The sequence below is a fragment of the Halyomorpha halys genome, unplaced genomic scaffold (assembly GCF_000696795.3).
Source record: "Halyomorpha halys isolate HHAL.00 unplaced genomic scaffold, Hhal_1.1 Scaffold365.1, whole genome shotgun sequence".
NCBI classification, from domain to species: Eukaryota; Metazoa; Arthropoda; class Insecta; order Hemiptera; family Pentatomidae; genus Halyomorpha; species Halyomorpha halys.
Window position 1 is genome coordinate 25,073 of NW_027107925.1, and position 22,143 is coordinate 47,215.

General features: G+C 31.1%; 1 protein-coding gene across 2 annotated transcripts in view; it reads right to left on the minus strand.

Annotated features, from left to right (window-relative positions):
• Positions 1-13,395: 13,395 nt before the first annotated feature.
• The window catches only part of LOC106681799 (uncharacterized), a 9,267-nt gene continuing 519 nt past the window's right edge, over positions 13,396-22,143 (minus strand). For both annotated transcript variants that reach the window (XM_014422309.2, XM_014422308.2), the window contains exons 2-3: positions 20,598-20,839; positions 13,396-15,026 (exon numbers count right to left, since the gene is read on the minus strand). In XM_014422309.2, coding sequence (XP_014277795.1) covers positions 14,434-15,026; positions 20,598-20,832 — 828 coding nt within the window. In that variant the 5' untranslated portion in view covers positions 20,833-20,839 and the 3' untranslated portion in view covers positions 13,396-14,433. The remainder of the gene's footprint in view (positions 15,027-20,597; positions 20,840-22,143) is intronic.

Consider the following 22,143-nt stretch of genomic DNA (forward strand, 5'->3'; position numbering starts at 1 on the left):
AGTTCCTTCCCATGATTTTCAAGTGTTTGAAACATTCATCCAATTTACTTATTGTATTTATTATTTTGTACAGGTTAAATTACATTAAATAAATATTAAAAAACATATTGCCCTTGTTATTTTTAAGATACCTAAAAGGATAAAATGCCTAAAATTATGTGTATTGCAAAAACAATAAATCCAAAATCAAACGTCGAGTTCGTGGATAAACCGCTTAATCGTAGTTTCAGAGTGTTTTCTTATCTGCGTAGTGAAAAAAAAAAATTAATTTTAAAATGTAAGAAAAAAAAAATCAAACAGGAAATTTGGCTAAAATACTAATAAAAAACCCTGTAAGTTCAAGTCTGTCATTTTTATTTACTGATTATGACAAGATTCGGTACATTTTGTGTACTATACAAAAATTGATAATACCTCTTTAAAAGAATTTAGGATAAAATATATTCAGCAAAAGATTCTAGATGAAAGACTTCGAAAAAATTGTCTTAAGGAAACTATCAAGCGAAATTACAGGTTTTTAGGAACGAAAATCCTAAACTGATCATATCAAAAATTATTATAAGCATTCTACTGGAGAAGAACGTATGGAGACTACATCAACGGACTTATACTATCGTTCGATCGAAACGAATCGATATCGTGAAACAAACGTAAACTTTTATGCATGTCACTTACAGATGTGTTAATTAAAAAGGGAAGGATAGCTAATTAGAATAACCATAACAATTAAATGTATTCTTATTCCTTTCTAAAACCTTCCTTTAACAAATTAAAGGTTATAAGGTATTTCGTATATGTACAGTAGATTTTTTTATTTAATTTATCCTTTTTTTAATATTTCCTTATTCCATATTTTTATTTGTAATTATATATTTTTGTACAAATAAACACATATTATGACTTAATTATCACATAAGATTATGGGAGTGTGTAGCTCATTGGTAAGGCAAAGGACTACTAACTCCAATCCTGGGTTCGAATCTGGCAGTGGCAGATAATTATTATCTGTTACCTGTAGCTGTTAAGGCACCCCTGTGGGTTCGGGAGCCCCCGAGATCCACACCTTAATTAAGGGTACCCAGTTTATAAGGTAAAGAGGGTACCCTCAACTCGGTAAAAATCTGGTGGTTGCGTGCGATTTTGACCAAATCACATCCTTGCACAACCGTTGGTCTAGTAACAGAACTTGCTTATAAAGTAATACAACCCTTCATGGGTTCATGTTTTTTTTTCTTAATTATCTCATAAAACTCTCATCTCTACTCACAACTTAACTCTAACAAAGCTGCTAAAAAATAAATAAAAACTACGAAGATGACTCAACCCTTTTTCTGTTTTTAAGAGCTTTCTTACTAAACTATATAATAATTATATAAATTCATTATGTAATTTATTTCTTAATAAACTAGACAATGAAGTCATTATTTTTAGTATATTTATTATTTCAGTATAATCACTTTACCTTAGTATTTAGCTTTAATGTCCCAATTTTCAAATGATATTTAAGATTTCTATACGTAACTTAATTTTAACCATCTAATCTTGTTCTAAAATTTATTTTTATGAAATTAAATTGCTCGATTCTTTTAAAACTACCACATTAAAATAAAGTTAATAATAATTATCATGATACTTTTTATTGATCTATAAAATACAATTTTTTTTAATTTATTGTGACTCAACTTTTCAAAAAAGCATTACCATTTGAAAGGAGTATTAATTATTTATTTTTTATATTAAAATGCTGTCTATGATTGACAGAGAATCTCGGTCGAATTTCTTCCGAACTGAGCCCTGAATTAAGTTCTTCGGGAAGGGGAGGATGTGGGCAGCCGAGAAAAAGTAGGATCGAGGAAGACCTAGAGGAAATGCCTGGCCCAAGTCAGCAAGAGGACGGTTGGTTCAATCAAAGCTCTTGGAGTTCTGCGTTAACTTGAAACACTAAAATATACTCTATGAAGTTTGGATGTAACATTGCTTCTTACAAAAAAAAAATTACTGTTAAACATTCATCAGTTCTGAATGGAAGATGGAAATAATTCCGTGTAATATAAAGAGTATACTAAACCGCAATATACATCTGTCTTGTTGGTTAGTAAAACTACTGTCTTTCTGGCGTTAACGTGCTTTAGGAATTCGTCAGTTAAAACAACTATTTCTTAATATTTTTTCAACTAACTACTTGTACATAGTTTGATTATGTTTATTTTATCGAAATATATATAGAAACAGAAAAATAAATCTGTTTCTATATATATTTAGAGAAAGATTTTATTTAATTTGTTTTATCATTTATTTATTTTTTATTCTTGTATTATTTTAGGTATAAATGTAATCTGTTATCACTATTACTTATTGCCCAACAAATTTGTGGCAATTTATTTATCAATAAATAAAAAAAAGACATATTTACTAATACTATACTTATGTATTATATATACATATATAATTATTACAAATTATATACATATAAATATTATTTTCTGGTTCTTTTCAGTTTCTTAATTTCAATATAACTTATCCTCATATTGACTTTATCTTTTTATAATAATTATACTATAAATTTTCTTTCAACACTATTGTCAGTTATTTTTTAACTACCCTGTGATTCGTTTAAATCATTATCTTGTTTTTGTTTTCATCCCTAATGAAGACTTGAAGCTCTGGCCAAAACTAATAAGTTATCTGTTAATAATTTGTCACTAATAAATAGGTTTTTACTTATTTTGTGTTCTTCATTGACCGCACCCCAACCTTATGTTTACCAAATTTTATTATTTACTGACGAACCACTAATATGTTCAAGGTGCTATGAAATAACACCTGGTTTGTTAAAACAAATGGGTTTGTAGGGCAGGATTATTTCCTTAGTGTTTTTTTTTTAATCAAATTACTTTTTTATTTTAACTTTCTAGTTTTGCATGTACTGGAATTTTATATTTAAATTCTGGATTTTCTTTTAAGTAAATTTGATTATAATAATTTTTATAAATTTTTTAGGTTAAAAACTTCAATAGTGAAATTGAAAATATGACAAGTATGGGGATTATAAAGGTGCATTAATCTGGGACAGTTGTCCCGAAATGTTTGCTATCTACTGTCTCAAGTTTTAGTCGGGATGCCAGGATAATCGCTGTAGGCAATTTTCCAAAAATAAGTTAATTAATTTCTCGAGTCCTGCAAAACTGTTACTATAATTGGATTCTTTTCTAAAGGCTTGTTTTGTGTTTACCAGTTTACCAATTAAATATCTTTATTTCTATAAAATATCATTACCATTAATTATATAGTATAGAAAGGAGTGGTATATTGAGTTCTATAATATAAACTACATAAAGAGATTAAGTATTTATTTACAATTTATTACTAGGATTCAAATGATTCAGATAAAAGGTTGCCATAAAATATCGCTTATTACATTATTACTTATTGTTTAATTTATACATATTGCTGCTAATTCATACCGTGGAATGTAGTTTCGTAGGTGTCATCTCGTTCATAAGGGATGTCCAGGTCTCATGGCCCTTCTTAAGACTTCGTCTGGTTGACGTGCATCTTGCCCCTCTTCGCTCTAGTTTCTTCTGCTCCTCTCTCAAGCCTGGTCCTCTCTCGTCTAAGTCTTCCTCTTCACTGCCCTTTTTCCTGGTCTAGTTGTCCTGTCCCTTTTCTTCAACTTCCCTTTTGGGGCGTTACCTTATTTTTGAGTCTAATTCCTCATTGGCCATTGGTGACAGAACGCTCCCTATGTAGGCGTCCCCTCCCCCCCGGCCCGAGAGGGGATGGTAAAGTTTGACATGTCCAGGATGGGCACCTTCCTGCACCTACTTAATTTGATTCTGATCCTTCGTCAAAACCTGTCGTATTTATTGTAACACTTAAGTATTGATAGATCTAATAAGGGAATGTGGCAAACTAAACACTGATGTGTATATATCGAGGAAAGCAGTAAAATGTTCCTCGAAAGGCTCCTTCCTGAACAGGTAAAGGGACAGATGGCGAAAAACCTTAATAAGCGACATATTGTTGTTGTAATAATGGCTAATGCCTCGAAACATAGCAGGTTGGTACAACCATGAAGAAAAATATAAAATAGATTATATTCATATTTAGAAGCTTTTTAACCTCAAACATTTATGGAAATAAATATATTTTTATTGATTATCACTGAATAGAATTCGGACGAATGTTAATAGGGTATAAATATGATTAGTTAAAGTTTATTTATTAAATTTGGAATTAGGAACGTAGCCGAATAAGTCTGATAACGCCAACCAGTCAGCAGTGTGAACATTGTACAACACAAACATCATATTGCTTAGGTTTGAACATGTGTATTCCTTTTATGATTCTGTTTGTTATCATAAATTGTAAAGGATGTGCATCATTGTTCAGTGTACGATTCGATGTAATGAAAACCTCTTGTGTTATAATATTTATACCAATAACTGTTTATATCTATAATCTCTTGTATCATATTGATATGAAAGAATAAAGTTATTTTTCTTGTTATTTGATTTACTGTTACTTTATCTGAATGATGTTCTGCCCCGATAATATCTTGTCTCCCAGGACTTAGACAAAGTAAGTTCTTCTCAGTTTACTCTATTTTTAAACCAAACTTAACATGATGACAGTAATCTACTCCAAGCAATAAACAGTTGTCAATAATGCACAAAGGTATTAGTTCAACTTACTGATGAATTTATTTAAATGGCAACTGTCAATCATACATGTTAAAAAGAGAAGTTCCTATAGTCTCTTTCAAGTTTGACATATTACAATAAACATTTATTAGTTATAATAAAAATACTTCCTACGTTTCAGACATTCCAGCCATACTCAAGGTTTTTTTTTTTAATTTATTTAATGTAATAATATACAACTTTAAAAAATAATAAATACAATAAATAAATTGGATGAATGTTTCAAACACTTTAAAATCTTGGGAAGGAACCACCCATTGGTGGTACTACAAGAATAAATTTAAATTAGAAGGTCCTGAGGCCAACTTCTTTTCAGACGCCTCGGAGGATTATCAGGGATTGTTAAGGATGAAAGATTGAAAACTAATGGGATAGGATGGGTAAGGAGTTTGGAATGAAAAGACGCATATCTGTTTTGGGCTAAATCTGCAACGAATGGGATATTAAGGTCTTTGTGGATGAGTTTATTTGTAACGTAATAAGCAGCATCAAGAATTATAGGTAGGATTTTGGATTGGATGGATTGGATGTGGGAGGAATGAGATGGTTTGGTAGAGTCTCAGAGCTGAATTCCATATGTCCAAATTGGTCTGATTATCAAAGTGTATAATAATTTTTACTACAAACCCATTCACTACAAAATGGGAAGTTTAGAGCGTTCTCAAGGATCCATCAACTTATTCATACTATCACAACCAAACATTGGTTATCACATTATTGCGGGCTATTATATCTTTGTTAATTTTTATCATTAGTCAATAACCTATTAATTTCACAGTTACATTTATTACAATAATTAGTTTACCATTTCAATTTTACCTAATAACTACATCAACACTATTTAGTGTAGTGTAGTTTGGCTGAGATAATGAGAATAGGAACCTTGAAAATGACTGAAACGTTGGAGTGTAAAGATATAAAGAAGTGTTGAGACTATACCGATGTTTATGTTATAAGTAATAAACAAATCTGTCTCAAACAAGAATTTTTATTATATACGAATAAACATTTAATTTTCAATGAAGGATTCTTTTTCATTCCTACCACCAACATCAAGAGAGAGTTAAATAACTGCGGTGTTTATTGAATAAATTGAATCTTATTTAACCTTAATTATTCTGTTGTTGCAGATTTGGCCCGAAATAGATTTTAGCTTTAGATAGCGTCCTTTCATTCCGAACTCCTTATCTATCCTAACCCATTAGTTCTTAATCTCTCATATTTAAGAAATCCCGATAATCCTCCGAGGCGTGTGAAAAGAAGTTGACCACTAGATCTTCTAATTTAAATTAATGTTTGATGTACCACCATTAGATGGTTCCTTTCCAAGATTATCAACTGTTTGAAACATTCCTCATATTTACATATGGTATTTTTTTTTTTTGTACAGTTGTAAATTAAAATAAATAAATTTGAAAAATGGAATTGAGCTCTGGGGCTCCACCAAATCATCAAATTCTTTCCTGATCCAATCGTTACAATCAAAAATCCTACGTAAAATCCTTGATGCTCCTTATTACGTCACAAATAAACTCATTCACAAAGACCTTAACATCCCATTTGTTGCAGATTTGACCCAAAACAGATATGCGTCTTTTCATTCCAAACTCCTTAACCATCCTAACCCATCAATTCTTAATCTTTCATCCTTAACAATCCCTGATAATCCTCCAAGGCGTCTGAAAAGAAGATGGCCACGGGACCTTCTAATTTAAATTAATGTTTGAAGTACCACCAATGGGTGGTTCCTTCCCAAGATTTTCAAGTGTATATGAAACATACTACATATTTACCTATTGTATTATTTTGTACAGTTGTAAATTACATTAAATAAATAATTTAAAAAAAAAATAGAAAAAAAATAACCTTAATATTTAAAATACAAATATATACCTCAGCCTTAACTATACACTGGTAATGTATATCAAAGCCATGGATCGACTATAAAACCTTAAGATTATAGAGAATCATCATAAATTAATGAAATCAACAATTACATGTTATCAATATGACGCTTGCCTTCACAACGTAGTACATTCAGATATAGAATACGTTTTAGTATAATTGCTTCAATACACGTCTAAAACATTCAATATATTGACGGTATTCAAAATTGACTTTGAACAAGGTCTTTGAAGTGAAAACGTGAATACAAAAAATAAAAAATGATCCCAAGCCTTCCTTTGGACTACCCCGGTAAATAAAAGATTGACACCACCACTGTATGTTGTATATATGAAACTTTGAACTATCACTAAAAACTATACTCCCCATTAGTTTAATATTAACTACAGTAAAAATATAATTAAATTAGTTGTTACAACAAAATCTGTTAATTATTGTTATTTATTCAATAAGAGTAACTATTTAATTTGAGTCTTTTTTAAAATTCGCATAAATTTAATAACTAAGGATTCTTATAATTGCTTCACAAGATAAAACCAATAATTAAAGAATAGGTAATATATAATTACATGGCAATTTACATTGTCAGCAGAGACAGCTCTAGAAGCGAACGTATCATTAGCGCATTCGGAAATCCCAGCCTGATAGCGCTTCTGTGATGTCCATCTGCAATTTTCAGCTATCTCCTGATCTGTCTTCAACTATTTTTTATTTATTGATTCCTTTAAGTAATTTAAGGTGAACATCAAAACACTGAGTTTTAAAAGTTCGACGAACATAACACATGCAAATTAAATAACATAAAAATCAGTGAAGACTAAAATGAGTTTATTCTAACAGATTTACAAGAACTACATCTTACTCTTACTATTACAGTGTGTCTCTCTTCTAACTTAGCTATCTAGTGATTTAGCAAATATATATGTACACTTGAGAAGAGGGGGTAGGAAGAATAGTCAAAATAGGAGAAGGGGTTTGGACCAATCAGATAATTTAGGGAATTAGGCGGAGCCTAGAGAGCCTATGAAATTAGAAATAAATATCTGGGTGGGGGGAAAAGGCGTGACTAGCAACAGGGTGGCCAGGCTTCCCAGAAATTGGCGGTGAGCGATCATGACCTAAGGACTCGTGAGAACTGACCTACATGAGTTAAACATAAAATAGTTAGACTGATGGAAGTCCATTGTGAGATGACAGCTTGACCTGCCTAAGTGTCAACCCTTGTTTTTTTAAATTGATATAGAATACTAAGGAAAGCTCATTTCCTCTATGGTAAGTGTCTGTCGAAATGTGCCAGATGTCTATAGTTTATACTATATAGTTTATAATGATAGCTGTTAAATACAATAGCGTTCGTTAACTTGTATATGTGTCTGAAACGTACCATTCCGCAGCCATCATATTGTGATGATCCGGTTATAATTACCAATAACTGTACACTGAACTAAATTTTACGACTTACAAACTACATCTATATTACTTTAATTTTCACTTTCATTTCCCTTCTAACATGGTTGGCACTTACCACAAAGACGAAAAGCTTCAATTCATTTTAACTTGGAGCACCACTTTTCTCTAGTCTAATGTCATATTCATTTATTTCTTAAAATGTAAATGATTTTTTAATATAAACATGTAATTACTTTTATAATTGTAAATATGTTGATACAATAAATAATGTTTGCCAAGGGTGATATACTGAATCACAAATAAGTACTTACAGGCAGTGCCTTTTACCGTCCTTTGTAGAGTAAATGGAATCATTATCACATCGATGGTAAGATGGAGAACTTCCAAGCTGTATTGGTAAAAGCCCTAACAGGTGGAGGAGGAACCTTCGCTCAAAAAGGGCTACCCTAAGTACTTGTCTACCGTTGTTTCACGCCTAGAATCAACGAGGGTGTTCCCCGACCACGGGGTTTCACAGTTCCTCATGGGTGTCTCTGAGCTTGCCGCACATGGCATAAACATCGATCATCTGTGCCCAATTTGTCAGGTTCCAGAGACCGCCGAGCACGTCGTACTAGCCAGTATCGCCTATGAAGCACTGAGAGCCAAGATGATGAGGGAAACAGGACTCTATGTTCTGACGGAGAGCGATCTTCCTGAGTTGATGAAGAAAGAAAACTACCCGCACTACAAGACCTTCGTGTAGGGTGAAAGGAAGCTGTTGGCTGTACTCACTTCTCCCTGGGTAGAAGAGAATAAGCTACACCAGCAAGGCCTCAGTAGAAGAGCAAGATTTATTTTGTAGCAAGAGCAAGCTGTGTGCACAGCTATTTCATCTTTGTCTTGCAGCAATGAGTTGTACCCGCTGCTAACACCCGTATTGTCTAAGAGGCAGGGTAGGGTGATAAATAAATTTAATAAAAAAAAGTCCTGGAGAGGTTCGTTCTAATTCCCTTGTATCCAGTCGCGCCATCTGGATGCGCGCATTCCTTAAGAGTTTTGGATGGAAAAGAAAAGACACTTTTAAATATGCCGAAACATTAGTGGCCTTTCAGTTTTTTAAAATATTTAAATTTTTATTTTCGGAATCACAGAAATAGTGATAACTTCAACTCAAGCCCACCAATATGCACAAAACTGGGGGCGTAAGTAGTTTAGTAAGTGGAAGAAGTATGATGGTACATCGCACTAGATTTTTATCTTTTAATTCTAAGAAGTGTAAAATTGACAGGTTTAATAATAAACTAAAATGTTATTATGCGTTTATGTTACCTAGCTAACTTACGTAATTTTTTTTTTAAAATCGTATTATTCTGTAAAATCGCAATTTTCAAACAATCACATTGTGGTGTAACATTTTATAATAATTGAAGGAATATGATTTATGCAGCAACTGCAAGCCCGTAAGTGCACAGCTGTTCAAATAAAAAATGAAACATCAAATTAAAATTATATTTAATTAAATATGTTTTATGTCGTATTAGATATTGATATATTAAATTATTTATTCTGAATTGCCGAATTAATTTAAAATACGAATTCGTAATCAAGAAAATTTAATTAGACACGAGCTGAATAAATAATTTCAACAATCACCTCATTATAATGACATAACTTATTCCTTAGTTTTTAGTATAAGCCTGCACAATTAGATTAATATTTGTCATTAAAAAGTTTAGAAAGAAATGTTGATCAGGATTAAAAATTCGAACTTTAAATTTTCTCTTATTTCAGATTTATATTTTACTTCCTGCATACTTTCTCATTATTCGTTCTTTTCTCACTGACAGATTATTTAAAGTAAACCACAATGGCTCCCATTTATCCCTCTTCGTTCAGTCCGCTGGTGTTCATCAGGATAGTAACCTCGGCCCCATCCTCTACACAATCAATACAGCAGACATCCCAACCAATCCTAACACTATCTTCACCACGTATGCCGATGACACATGTGTGTTCGCTTTTAATAATAACCCTTTAATTGCATCCCAAATTCTTCAATCCTATATCACAATCCTCTAAGAATGGTGTCGTAATTGGAGGATTAAAATAAATTCCAACAAATCCCTTTACCCTACGTCGTAAGCCTACTGACTGCCCTACAGTATACTTCAATAATGTTGCCCTTACTCCTGTTGCACAGATCCGCTACCTTGGACTACATCTGGACAGACGACTAACCTGGAATCCACACACAAGACTGATAATACAGGAAACTGCACGTAGTTCGCCTGATATTCACCAAATTGAGCACAGACAAGCCTTATCGTATTTGTATATAATCATTTGTTTGTATTAATTTTAAATATGTTATTAGTAAAGATATTGACACATTATATATATGTTCTACACACTATATAAAATATATAACTACTGCCTTCTGATCACAATGACAGTCCTAAAGTTAAAACAGGTGCCAGGTAAACATCTAAACATTGGACTATGTTAACGGATATGTAGCACCAGTAATTCATGATAATTATCTACTGTTTTTAACTAAATTATGTATTATTATTTTTTTATTTTTTCATGAGACTATACCTTCTCCCCCTATTATCAACTGTTAAAAAAAACAAATAACAAACTGTTAAAACAACCATTATCGATCAGGTAACAAGAGAAAAAAAGGTATATTTTTTCATATCGCTCTTAAATTTTTTCTTCCTTCTTGTTTAAAGTGTCCAGGTTCCAGGCTTCAAGATCTTCATAAAAAGCTTGCATTCATCCACTCCTCTTATGGTCCTCATACCCTTTCAGATCGAGGGCTTCTTCATTCTGAATTCTCTCACTCCATGAAGACTGGAGTTTCATTCCTCTGCTTGTGGTCAAGGCTTAGCTATCTCGTCTGAGATTTTTTTTTTCATTGTAGGATATGATCATGCAAAGAATAAGGTTGTTAAACCTCGCTTCAACATAGTTATAGATTTTACTAACAGATCTTCCGTAAAAAAATAGTAAGTATGTATATATATCTGTATATATGAAAGGGAATGGTCGAATATTTGTCAAAAATAAACTTTTTGAATATCTGCACCGATTGACGTGTAATTTCTTTTTTAAATGTTCCATTTCGCCATAGGTAAGTTTATTTGCCAGCCGGAATAGCTCCTCCCTATTCCTAGTACGCTCACGGCAGACTCATCATCGATGACACCGCCTTCAGCGGACCCGGCAAGCTTATCTTATAATGCCACACTGGCAAACCAAGATTCATATTGTCGGCTTATATACATCCTTTCTTATTTGTATATATTTAATTTGTTATTTATAATTTTTTTCTAGGTCAGAAAAAAAAATAAAAAAACATAGGTAAATTTAAAGAATGGCGGCTGTTTAAATACTTTTGAAAACACTAGCATTTCATTCGGAGCTCTAAATCTTAAAAACTACCAACAACAATAGAAAATCTAAGAGATCATAATTTAAAGAAGAGTAAATTTGCTGACATATTAGCCCTGAAAGAGCTATTTACGCCCAATAGTTCTCGAGATATAGCTTTTTAAAAAACAAAATTTCTTACAAATCTACTGAAAGATTAGTAGTTACTTAATTTATTTTGAGAAATCTATATCTCAGGACATATGTCGCGTACAGATGTCTACTAGCACTCAAATTAAAGCTAGTTTAATGGACTATAAATGAGTTTATGACCTTTACCTTCGTAGGAATAGTAGTTTTCATGATATTTGACAAAATAAACTCACAAAATGTTTTTTCTTTAATATTTCTTTTCTTATCTATTTGTTACTATTACCCTTTACATTTACTATTTACTACCATTAATTTTTCTTATTATATCTTACTTTTTTACATTTTATACCCCTGTTATTTTACACTTATGTTTTTGTTTTCCTTTTGTAACTATGTGTTTGTATCTTTTTTAGTCCTGACGAAGCCCTGCAACGTGGGGCGAAACGTTGGCTCAATAAAATAGTATAATTCTACTATTTGAGTTTTTTTTACCGCACCCGGACCATTTTCCTTTCATAATTTCTAGTTCTTCGTATAAAATTTTGGATTTTTGAAAAATAAATCTCTAGATCCACAAGACACACATATGTCTGCCAACACTCAAAATAAAGGAAATTTAACTTACTATAAAGTAGTTTGTGACACTTATCTTCGTAGGGGTAATATTGTTTATGATATTCACATATGAATACAAATTTGGCAAATGAAAATTTGTCCGATCAACGATAAATCAATTTATCTTAGCGAATTTCATGTAAACTATTACTCCTACGAAGATAAACATCATCAACTACTTTATAGTTCATTAAACTAGCTTTAATTTGAGTGCTAATAGACATCTGTACGTCAAATCGTTTTTGAGATATCAATTTTTCAATATAAATTCACTAACTACTGATCTTTCAGTACGTCCCATACAACATTTTTATGAAATATTGCTTTTTAGAAAGCTATTTCTCAAAAAATATTTAACGTAAATAACTCTATTAGGGCTCAAATTCTAGCAAATTTACTTTTCTTTAAATGATGTTCTCTTAGGTTTTCTTGTGTTGTTCCTACTTTTTAAGATATAAAGCTCCGAATGAAAAATTAGTTTTTATTATCGCTTTGAAACAGCCGCCATTTTGTATTCTCCATACCTATACTTGGTAGTCTCATTAATTTTGACTATTAATTATTCATAGTTTTCATTAAAGTAATCAAAAATTGGGGTGAGATAACTGCATTTTTCCTCCTCTTGGGCTCTTGTACTACTCGTCTTTGTTCTTTATACCCCCTCCCCCCCGCCAGTGGGTCCTGGGATGATATTGTAACCCCTTCAGCGGATCCAATCCAATCCCTTATAATTCTTGTGGCAAAGGAAGGGCACCAATTACGTATGAATATTATAAATATATATTAATTATGTTTTTTATCTATTCAATAAAGGAGGTAAGAAATAAAAATTAGCATAAAAATGCTGAAAATGAATGATATCGCACTCCAACAATTATAGTTGAGTTAAATTCTAAAGAAGTTGTATTTTCTATCAAGATCAGAGCCCTAACTTGTGTGAGCAGAAATAGAAATCGATAGAATACGATTTTTTTTTTGGACAATTTATAATTTTGAATTTTCAGAAAACTTGAAAATTGTGAGATAAATAATTTTTGCAGTAAGCTCTTTAATTTTTAGTTTTTGTGCCATACCTTAATCATCTTAATGTTTTGTCAAATTGGGGTTGTTTTAAATATACACAAGACAGTAAGTATCTGTCTTATTTTTTTTTCTTCTAAATTTAGTTTGCAAAATTGTTCAAACACCTGTTCGGACTACGTATCATCTAAATATAATAATGATTTTGTTAATTGGGTTGAATAAAATAAGGTTTAAAAAAATATGTATATTTATTTGTATTACTTACAAAATTATAAATACAAAATATATCCCTACTTAAATATCCTAAGAACAATAAATTAAAATTTGAATAAATTAATATTAAAAAAATACTTAATAAAACAAGGAACCAGATACATTTTAAATATACTTTAATCTTTATATAAAAATAAAATTGATATATTAGGCAAGTTGAGGTTTACGAGAAAAGCTTATTTTAATATGAAAATAGACATTTTCCATAAATCGTTTATTATTTCTAATTCCTAAACTTTTAGCTTCAAATAAAACTTCAACATTTTTTAAATTCCATCCTTTTCCTCTTCACTCATTGTAGGTGTGACTCAAGATTTCATCCTTGATCAACTATTAATATTAACATTGAATCTGCAAGTCAGAGAAAAAGGCCGCCAAGTCAATTTTAACCAATTTATTGTTATTACACATTTTTGTTTTACAGTGTTTGGTTTACCCAATGGTATAGGTAATTAGACCTAGCCCATTTGTGATGGGAGTTAAATGTTTTTTTTTTCACCAGGCAAATGCCAAAATAATGACTAAAAAGCTTACTGTTGGTAATCAATCACAGATTCATTGCTCAAGACCGTTACTGTATGATATCTCATTCACAAGTTAGCATCGGTTGGACTGATAGTGTATATTCTTCGTGATTCATACCATTTGCGTCAGTATGGCTTTTGAATGATGAATGTCAATCTGACTGACATTGTAGAGGTTCCTTTAAAGACATGTGACACAGTGTTTCTTACCTCTGAGCTACAAAAATATTTAGCATATGTATATAAAAAATAATATAAATATATATTTTTTATAGCTTTGTAATATATTGTAATAAAATATTGAATTATCAAAAATCAATAAACATGTTGGTTTTATACGACTTGACTCCGTTATTCGCTCAGCAACGACGCGTTAAGAACCTTCGACCCGGAGCGAAAGTCCATCCTTCGAAGACCTTCTTCCTCTTTTGGATCTTCCTGATAACCTACAAGACACAAGACCAAACTATTCAGTTCATTCCACTTCCACGATCCAACTCTTCTATTTCCTTGCTTATGATCTCCTGGAACTTGATGCGCACTCCAATCTTCTTTCTCAAGGGCAACATCTTGATCAGCGGTAGAAGACTCTTGAGGTACTGCAGATCGTCATCGTCCTCCATCTGGTTCTTTTTCTCCAGGAGGTCGAGCCTTCTCCTCTCCAACTCTATGAGGACCTTCCTTACCACTTCTCCGTTTCTGTTCGGGCTCTTCGAAGAGGAAATCGGTTCTTGAACTGGTTCGCGGATCGGACCAGAAGTCGAGTCCACAGTGAGTGGTCTCCAGCAAGGTGGTCTCGCTTCTTCGTCTTTGACGTAGATGTCTTCAGTGTCTGTCGGTTGGTCCATTCCTTCCGTGCTGCTCTGACTCTCCTCCGCCATCTGTATATCGCCTTCCAGCTCGCCACTCTTTTTCGGGCTCATCAAGTCATAGAGGAAAGACATGGAGTTGAAGTGATTCCAGTTGGACTTCTTCGGTTCTTCTCCTCCGATCTTGTTCAATTTCTTCAATTCGAGGCGGTAATAATCTCTGAGAGACTTCCATCTTCCTTTCGCCTGATGGTCTGAAAAAGTAAGAAAACATGATTTATTTGTTCATGGATTAATATAAAAAAAATACAATAAAAAAACACGAATAAGATATAAGACATACAAGAAAATATATGCTTCTCAAGCCAAAGTGGTGTATCTCCAAATATTTGAGAACACTTTAAATCTCGGTTGACATTATGAACGACTGATTCTAATTTAAGTATCACTCAATTGATAATTTCCTGTTTTTAAAGAGTGACGTCACACACTCAGTAAGGTATTGTAGGCTTTGCAAATAAAATAAAATAAAGGTAATGATTCAATAAAATAACAAAATTCAAGTTGCCAAAATTTGCATTTACACCACTTTGGATTTAGAAACACTATTAGATAAATATATAACATTCTAATCCAACAAATCGAAATAAAACATCTGTACCTAGGAGTTAACGGACAAGTAATTGTTAAGGTAGGCTTAAAAAAAATCGTGCATAGATAAAATTAAACAATTTTTTTCTCGATATTTAATCTAAGAAAAATCTTTTCACAAAATTTAAACTACTACATGTAAAGAATGGCGACTCAAGACTGACTACTTTTACAGGGTCCGATTTAAAATCAATTTCTTAATGGCATAATACTGGGGACTTTTATGTTTGTTTTTTTTGTTTTTTTGTAAAGCTTAAAGATCCATTCACTTTCAAATTTATTGATCAGAATGATGAGGAAAGCGAAGTAAAATAATGGTATTTTTTTTTTCTTTTTTGAAACTTCTTTTAACAAATTAAAAATTTTAATAGAGTATTTTGTTATATTTTCAGTCTTTTTTCAATTAAATTTTCCCATTATTTAATGATTCATATTAAATTTGTCAATGTAAAAATATGAAATTTCATGTAAAAATAAAGATATTTATGTATTTATTACATCAATGGACCTGAAACGATCATCTTTTTTTTTTTTTTTTAAAAAAACTTAAAATGCATTCAATTTCAAATTTATTAATCATAATTACGAGGATAACCGTTAATTTTAATTGCATTTTTTTTTCTTTTTTATAAAATTTCTTTTAACTAATTAAGTTTGATTGCGTATTTTTTTAAGGCTCTTTTCAATCGAATTTTCCTACTTTTAATTTTTTTATATTATATATTTTTATAAGTATAAAATATATATTGTTGTGTAAAAATAAACATATTTTGACTTTTTTATCACATAAAAATTCCATCTGTATATACTAATTTATATTAAGAATTGTTGTCATTCAATTCGCATCAAAGTCGGAAGCTAAAATTAATTCAGACATTGTAATTCCCAACTAGTTATGAGCGAATCTGTAAGTCGCCATCGAGGTGATCTGGATGACCATGTCCTAAAAAATGCACCGGAAACATGGAGGGTGACCCAAAAATCCAAAGACATTCCTGACAATGGAGTCACACCGAGAAGTCATAGTCTCAGTACTGAGAAATAATGGCGGATCTTATAACGAAATGAACACAGTTGTTCTCAGAAATGTATTAACATATCTGCCGACCGAACTATTGCAAAGTATTACTAATGGCATGATATATGCACGCCTCGTGACATCTGTAAATCACAAAGATATGTCGTGATGAGGAGATTGATTTTAATCTGAGTCGAAAATCATTGGAAGTATTACAATGAATTACGTAAGAATGTATATATTACTAAATAGCAATTAATACTTCAACAGATTTATTTTATAGTTATTTATTTAATTATCAATTATAATAAATTTTATTCATTGTAGTTTCAACATCCTTAATTAAGTATTTATCAAGGACTGTAAAAATTAACAGTTAAAACTAAAAATAATTACAGATTATTTTGCCTTTGTCAAATATACTATACTCAAATTCGTTAATATTTTTCGACTATTTCACTTCATTTTAATTGTAATATTTGCAATTTTTGTCATACTATTTAATAATTATTTTTAATAAGTTAAAAATAAAGATTTTCCATGATAATGGGCAGGTTGACCGAAACGTTGCCTATTTAAAGTGAAAGATTAGTGAAAAACTACATTATATATTTTATTATAATTGATAAATACTATCAGTATCGGAAAAAAAATTATGTTCCCTATGTAACTGATCTTGCCCGAACCAGATATCATTGCTTTCATTACAAACATAATATAAATATATATTGAAATTAAATAAGAAGCAAAAACACGTTTATGCATAATTAATTGTCTAAAATAGGAAATATGACAAATATGTTTTTAAGTTTTTATTGATTCCGATTGCTACAACACTTACTTGACTAACGCTCTAAACTTCCCATTCACTACAAAAAATTAGTAACACTACAATAATCAGACCAATTTGGACATATGGAATTGAGCTCTGGGGCTCCACCAAACCATCAAATTCTTCCCGCATCCAATCGTTACAATCCAAAATCCTACGTAAAATCCTTGATGCTCCTTATTACGTCACAAATAAACTCATTCATAAAGACCTTAACATCCCATTCGTTGCAGATTTGACCCAAACCAGATATGCGTCTTTTTATTCCAAACTCTTTAACCATCCTAATCCATTAATTCTTAATCTGTCATCCTTAACAATCCCTGATAATCCTCCGAGGCGTCTGAAAAGAAGATGGGCACGAGACCTTCTAGTTTAAATTAATGTTTGAAGTACCACCAATGGGTGGTTCCTTCCCAAGATTTTCAAGTGTATATGAAACATACTACATATTTACCTATTGTATTATTTTGTACAGTTGTAAATTACAATAAATAAATAATTTAAAAAAAAAAGTTTTTATTTATTAAATTGTTATTCACTATAGATATCACGCGAATTTTCAAAATATATCTTAAAACAAATAATTAGTGTTAATTTTTTTTTATATTACGTACTACAATAATGTACATTTTTCGACACTGTGTATTCTCTAATTTGGTAAGGTCACCGGCGTTCATGAAAAAAAAACACAAAAACTATTTCATAATTTATAACCATTCGCCCTACTTTGCAGGACTTAATCAGAGCCAAATGAAAATAAAATACAAGCATTGCGATGTTTTATTAGAATATACACAGAAAGATGTATAAAAAAATATATATAATAGGAACGAAGTAAAAATTTATTATACGTATATTGTTACAGTATCATCATACTTTACAATATTTATAATTTATTCTCGTTGAGCCCTTATGAAGCCTAGCAAAGTGAGGCGGAACGTTGGATACTAAACTTTAAACTTATGTTATAAACTTTGGTTTTATCGTTCTCCATGTCCAACGGGTATTAAGAGTATATTTGACTACGCATTTGTAAAAACACAGTCACCAGATAAGAATGTGGTCTAAACAATCAGTGAAGATATACTATTTCGGTTATATTTAAGAGATAAAAACCATATATCTAAACAAGTTGGGTGATTATATATGCTGATGATTTTGAAGTTTTAAAATATAGGCAGTAGAGATGTACACACCTCTAAAAAAAATTAAAAACGATTTATTAACGAAGAAGAAAAGAAAATAGATGCAGATTCTTATATAATGGCATTGCATAATTAAAGTCTTGATGATGGAAATATAGCTTGAATTCTACAAACTCTCCATCTAAATCATGGGTAATAAGGAAATAGAATAGAATATCCGTCAATAATGATTAAACAAAATAATGGTGAGTTCAATAATAGAGAAAAATAATACTTTGAGCAAGAATAATATAAAGAAAAAAATGTAAATAAAAGATTACAGTTTGGATGAAAAGATATAAATAAAAAGAACGAAATATTTTGAGGACTTTACATAAATAAATTCGGGAAAAAAACAAACAATGATTTATCTATTTAGGAATTGAAGTACCACCAATGGGTGGTTCCTTCCCAAGATTTTCAAGTGTAAATGAAACATTCCACATATTTACTTATTATTTTGTACAGATCGAAATTACATTGAATAAATAAATAAATCTATTTAGGAGGCACTTCTTTTTAAAATATTTATAAATACGCTCAAAAACGGACAGCGCTATAAAATCAATAGATTAGACCATGGTCTCAAATGTGTTTGTAACTATGGACATATTTATAGTTTACCTGCTACATGTATCGGCTCAGATATTATTTCTTTGGGAGATTTAAATGTTTTAACAAAGAAAAATAATCACTGATAAATCAGGCCTTAAGTGGTAATAACTTTTTCACCATGATAGATGCTTCCATCACGCTAGGCCTGATAGAGTCTTTAGTACTACCACGACAGTAAATTTTATCGTGACTATCATACAGCTTACAACATAGCAGTTGCTTCGTGGGGCTTTAAATTGGCACAGTTTTCTATGACGACATCAAACAGTTACGGTTTTATTTGTTTAAAAAAAAGTAATAATAAAACTAAAATTTATTCAAAGAGCAAATTGTATCTGATGTGTTCAATAATTTTTATTGAGTAATCTTATTTAAGTAAAACTTCTTTCACAACAGTCATTCGTTACAGTTGCAAATAAAAATTGTAGAGTGACTTTTATTATGAAATTAATTTAAAACAATTATTAAAGGTTTTAAAATCAAATTTAATTTATAAATTTAACAAATAACATTTATTTGGATAAAAGCTAAGCATTTATTTTAGACCTAAAACACAGAAGAAGTAACCAATTTCATCCGTTCAGAATTGAATTGCAGGTCCTCAAATTGGTTTATGAAAAGTAAAATTTTAATGTTATATTACTGTAATTGAAAACCAAAAAAATGATACAAAGGAAAAAAATAATGAAAAACAAAGCCTTCAAAAGAGAAGAGTGGGAAACAAAATTCTGGTCAAAGAAAACCTCATTAGTCAAAAATTCCTTTTCAAAAAACTGCCCCTGAAATTCTACAGAAAATAGATGAAATTGCCTGTTTAGTTATCTTGTTCTGGAATCAGAAAGATCTTGTCTCATTTCAACAAGGAGTTGAAAAAGTTTGAATTTAGTGTTTCCAGCGTCGAGGATTCGTCTTTCAAGTAGGAATATATTTTTTCTAGCATTAATATTAATAAAATTAAATTGAGAAACCAAATAAAATTTGCCAACTACTTTCCATAGATCGGATCCCAATTTCGAAGAGGCGTTATATAATTTTAGAAAAACAATGAGTACATTTCTATACGCAAATAAAAACTCGAAACTGGAAAGCTCGCGTAAAGTTAAACAAATGGCACATTTACCAGGGCCACTCTTTACCCCGGGCCCCTTAAGACAAGAAATGGGGGGGAATTATTTTGTTTTATAAACAACAAGCTAGTTAAAATCATCAATTTATTTAAAATTTGAAAATTAAAAATTTATAAAAGGTATTTTATTTGATTTTTGATTAGCAGAATTATAAATTACTACTTACAAGTCTGTTTGGTTACGTTGATTAGTTTCTATCAACATCAGTGAAAAAAACGTTCATGTTTTAATTTATGGAGCACAGAAGTAAAAGGATACAAGTTAAGGAAATTTTGTGAAGATTTGATTTAGGGGCCACCAATGCTGGGCCTGAGGCCTTATTGTAAAATTAGCACTGCATAATAGCATTTACTCCGAGGTACAGATTCGTATATACGGCTTTAAGATATTCTTACCCGTAAGTCCCGTCTCGTTCGCGACCTCCTCCCAGAGTATCTTGATGACGGTGTTGTTCCTGTAGAAGTGGACCGCCGGGTCCCAGAGAGGCCTTCTCTTGTAGACGGCGTAGATGAGAGCTTCTTCGGCAGGATGAGGGGTACTCCTGGCCTTCAGCTTGTAGAGTGGTACTGGACGTACTTTGATAGTCTCTGAGTCGGCGCTTGGCATATTACTGTGCATATTCGGTCCCATGAAGTGCCTGCAGTAAACATAATAATGTATCTTAAATGTTGTGTGTGATAGAATCCTTTATTTATTAGGCTTAATTCATACTATAGACTTTATTCTCATTTCATACGGTATATTGTTTAAATTAATATTAGCTTACTCTATTTCCTTTAAGCTTGAATACCGTTTCTGTAAATTAATTTATTCTTTATTATTTGTTTTCCTGTTTTGTAATCATTTACTTAATTTATACGCTTATGTTAATTCATAACATGTATATATTTTAAAATTATCATTTACTTTAGTTTTTAACTATTTTATTTTCCAGATCATTTATAGCTATTTATTTATGTTTATCTTTATCTAAGTGTGTGTAAGTTCCGGATGAGTTATAACAGCTTTGATACTTATTGCTCTAATAAGAGATTATATTATTTCAGTAAGAGTTTCAAAATAAAAATTTACCTTTTATAACATTTTATACTAGCAGGCAGTAAACGGTACAAAAGGGAACATTAATTTATAATGTAAAACCACCCTTAAGCATCATAAAATGAACATTATACCAAACTTTAAAAACTAACTTATCTTCCTTGTAGATTTTTAGATTATTTCATAAGATCTGTAATTTCTCCTTTCATAAACAGTTTGAACAAATGAGGAGGCACATAGTTCTGCATGTATGTAGCAGGCTTATTTCCACAACTAAGTACATTTCAACTAACTTTACAAACAATACAATTGAAGGTTCTCTTTTAGGAAAATAAATTGAAAACTTGTAATTTCCATGAAAACTTTAAATTGTATTTTTCGTTAAGTTTGTGGACATTATTTTGCACTACTGTGAAGTAAACCATCCATATAATATCCACATGCGAATTTAAGACCGCTAGACGTTCAATCGCATTGACAGTATATCCAATAATGAACGTCCTGTTGGTTAGGTTAAGACAAATGAATAACGGCAAAAATATTGAAAACCGAACGTCCCCAATTTGAATTGGAGGGTTACTAAAAAATTATCCTCCCCAACTTTAAATCTGGAATGATTGGATTTATCCATCAGTCTTAACTTTACAATCCGAACATTCATTTTTAATTTTACTGTCAATCCGATTGACCATACAGGGATCACTTTAGGATTTTGGTTTTTCCATACCTCCAGCTGTTTACCAACCAGTTGGTGTAGTTTTAATTTCATTAGACGCTTTTTTAGCCGCTTTTCGTAACACGTTTTATTCCACATGATATGACAAACAAATTTGAGAGTGATACAAAATTGTGTATTATTACACCATGATTAATTATTTGATCTAAACTGAATTATGTATATAT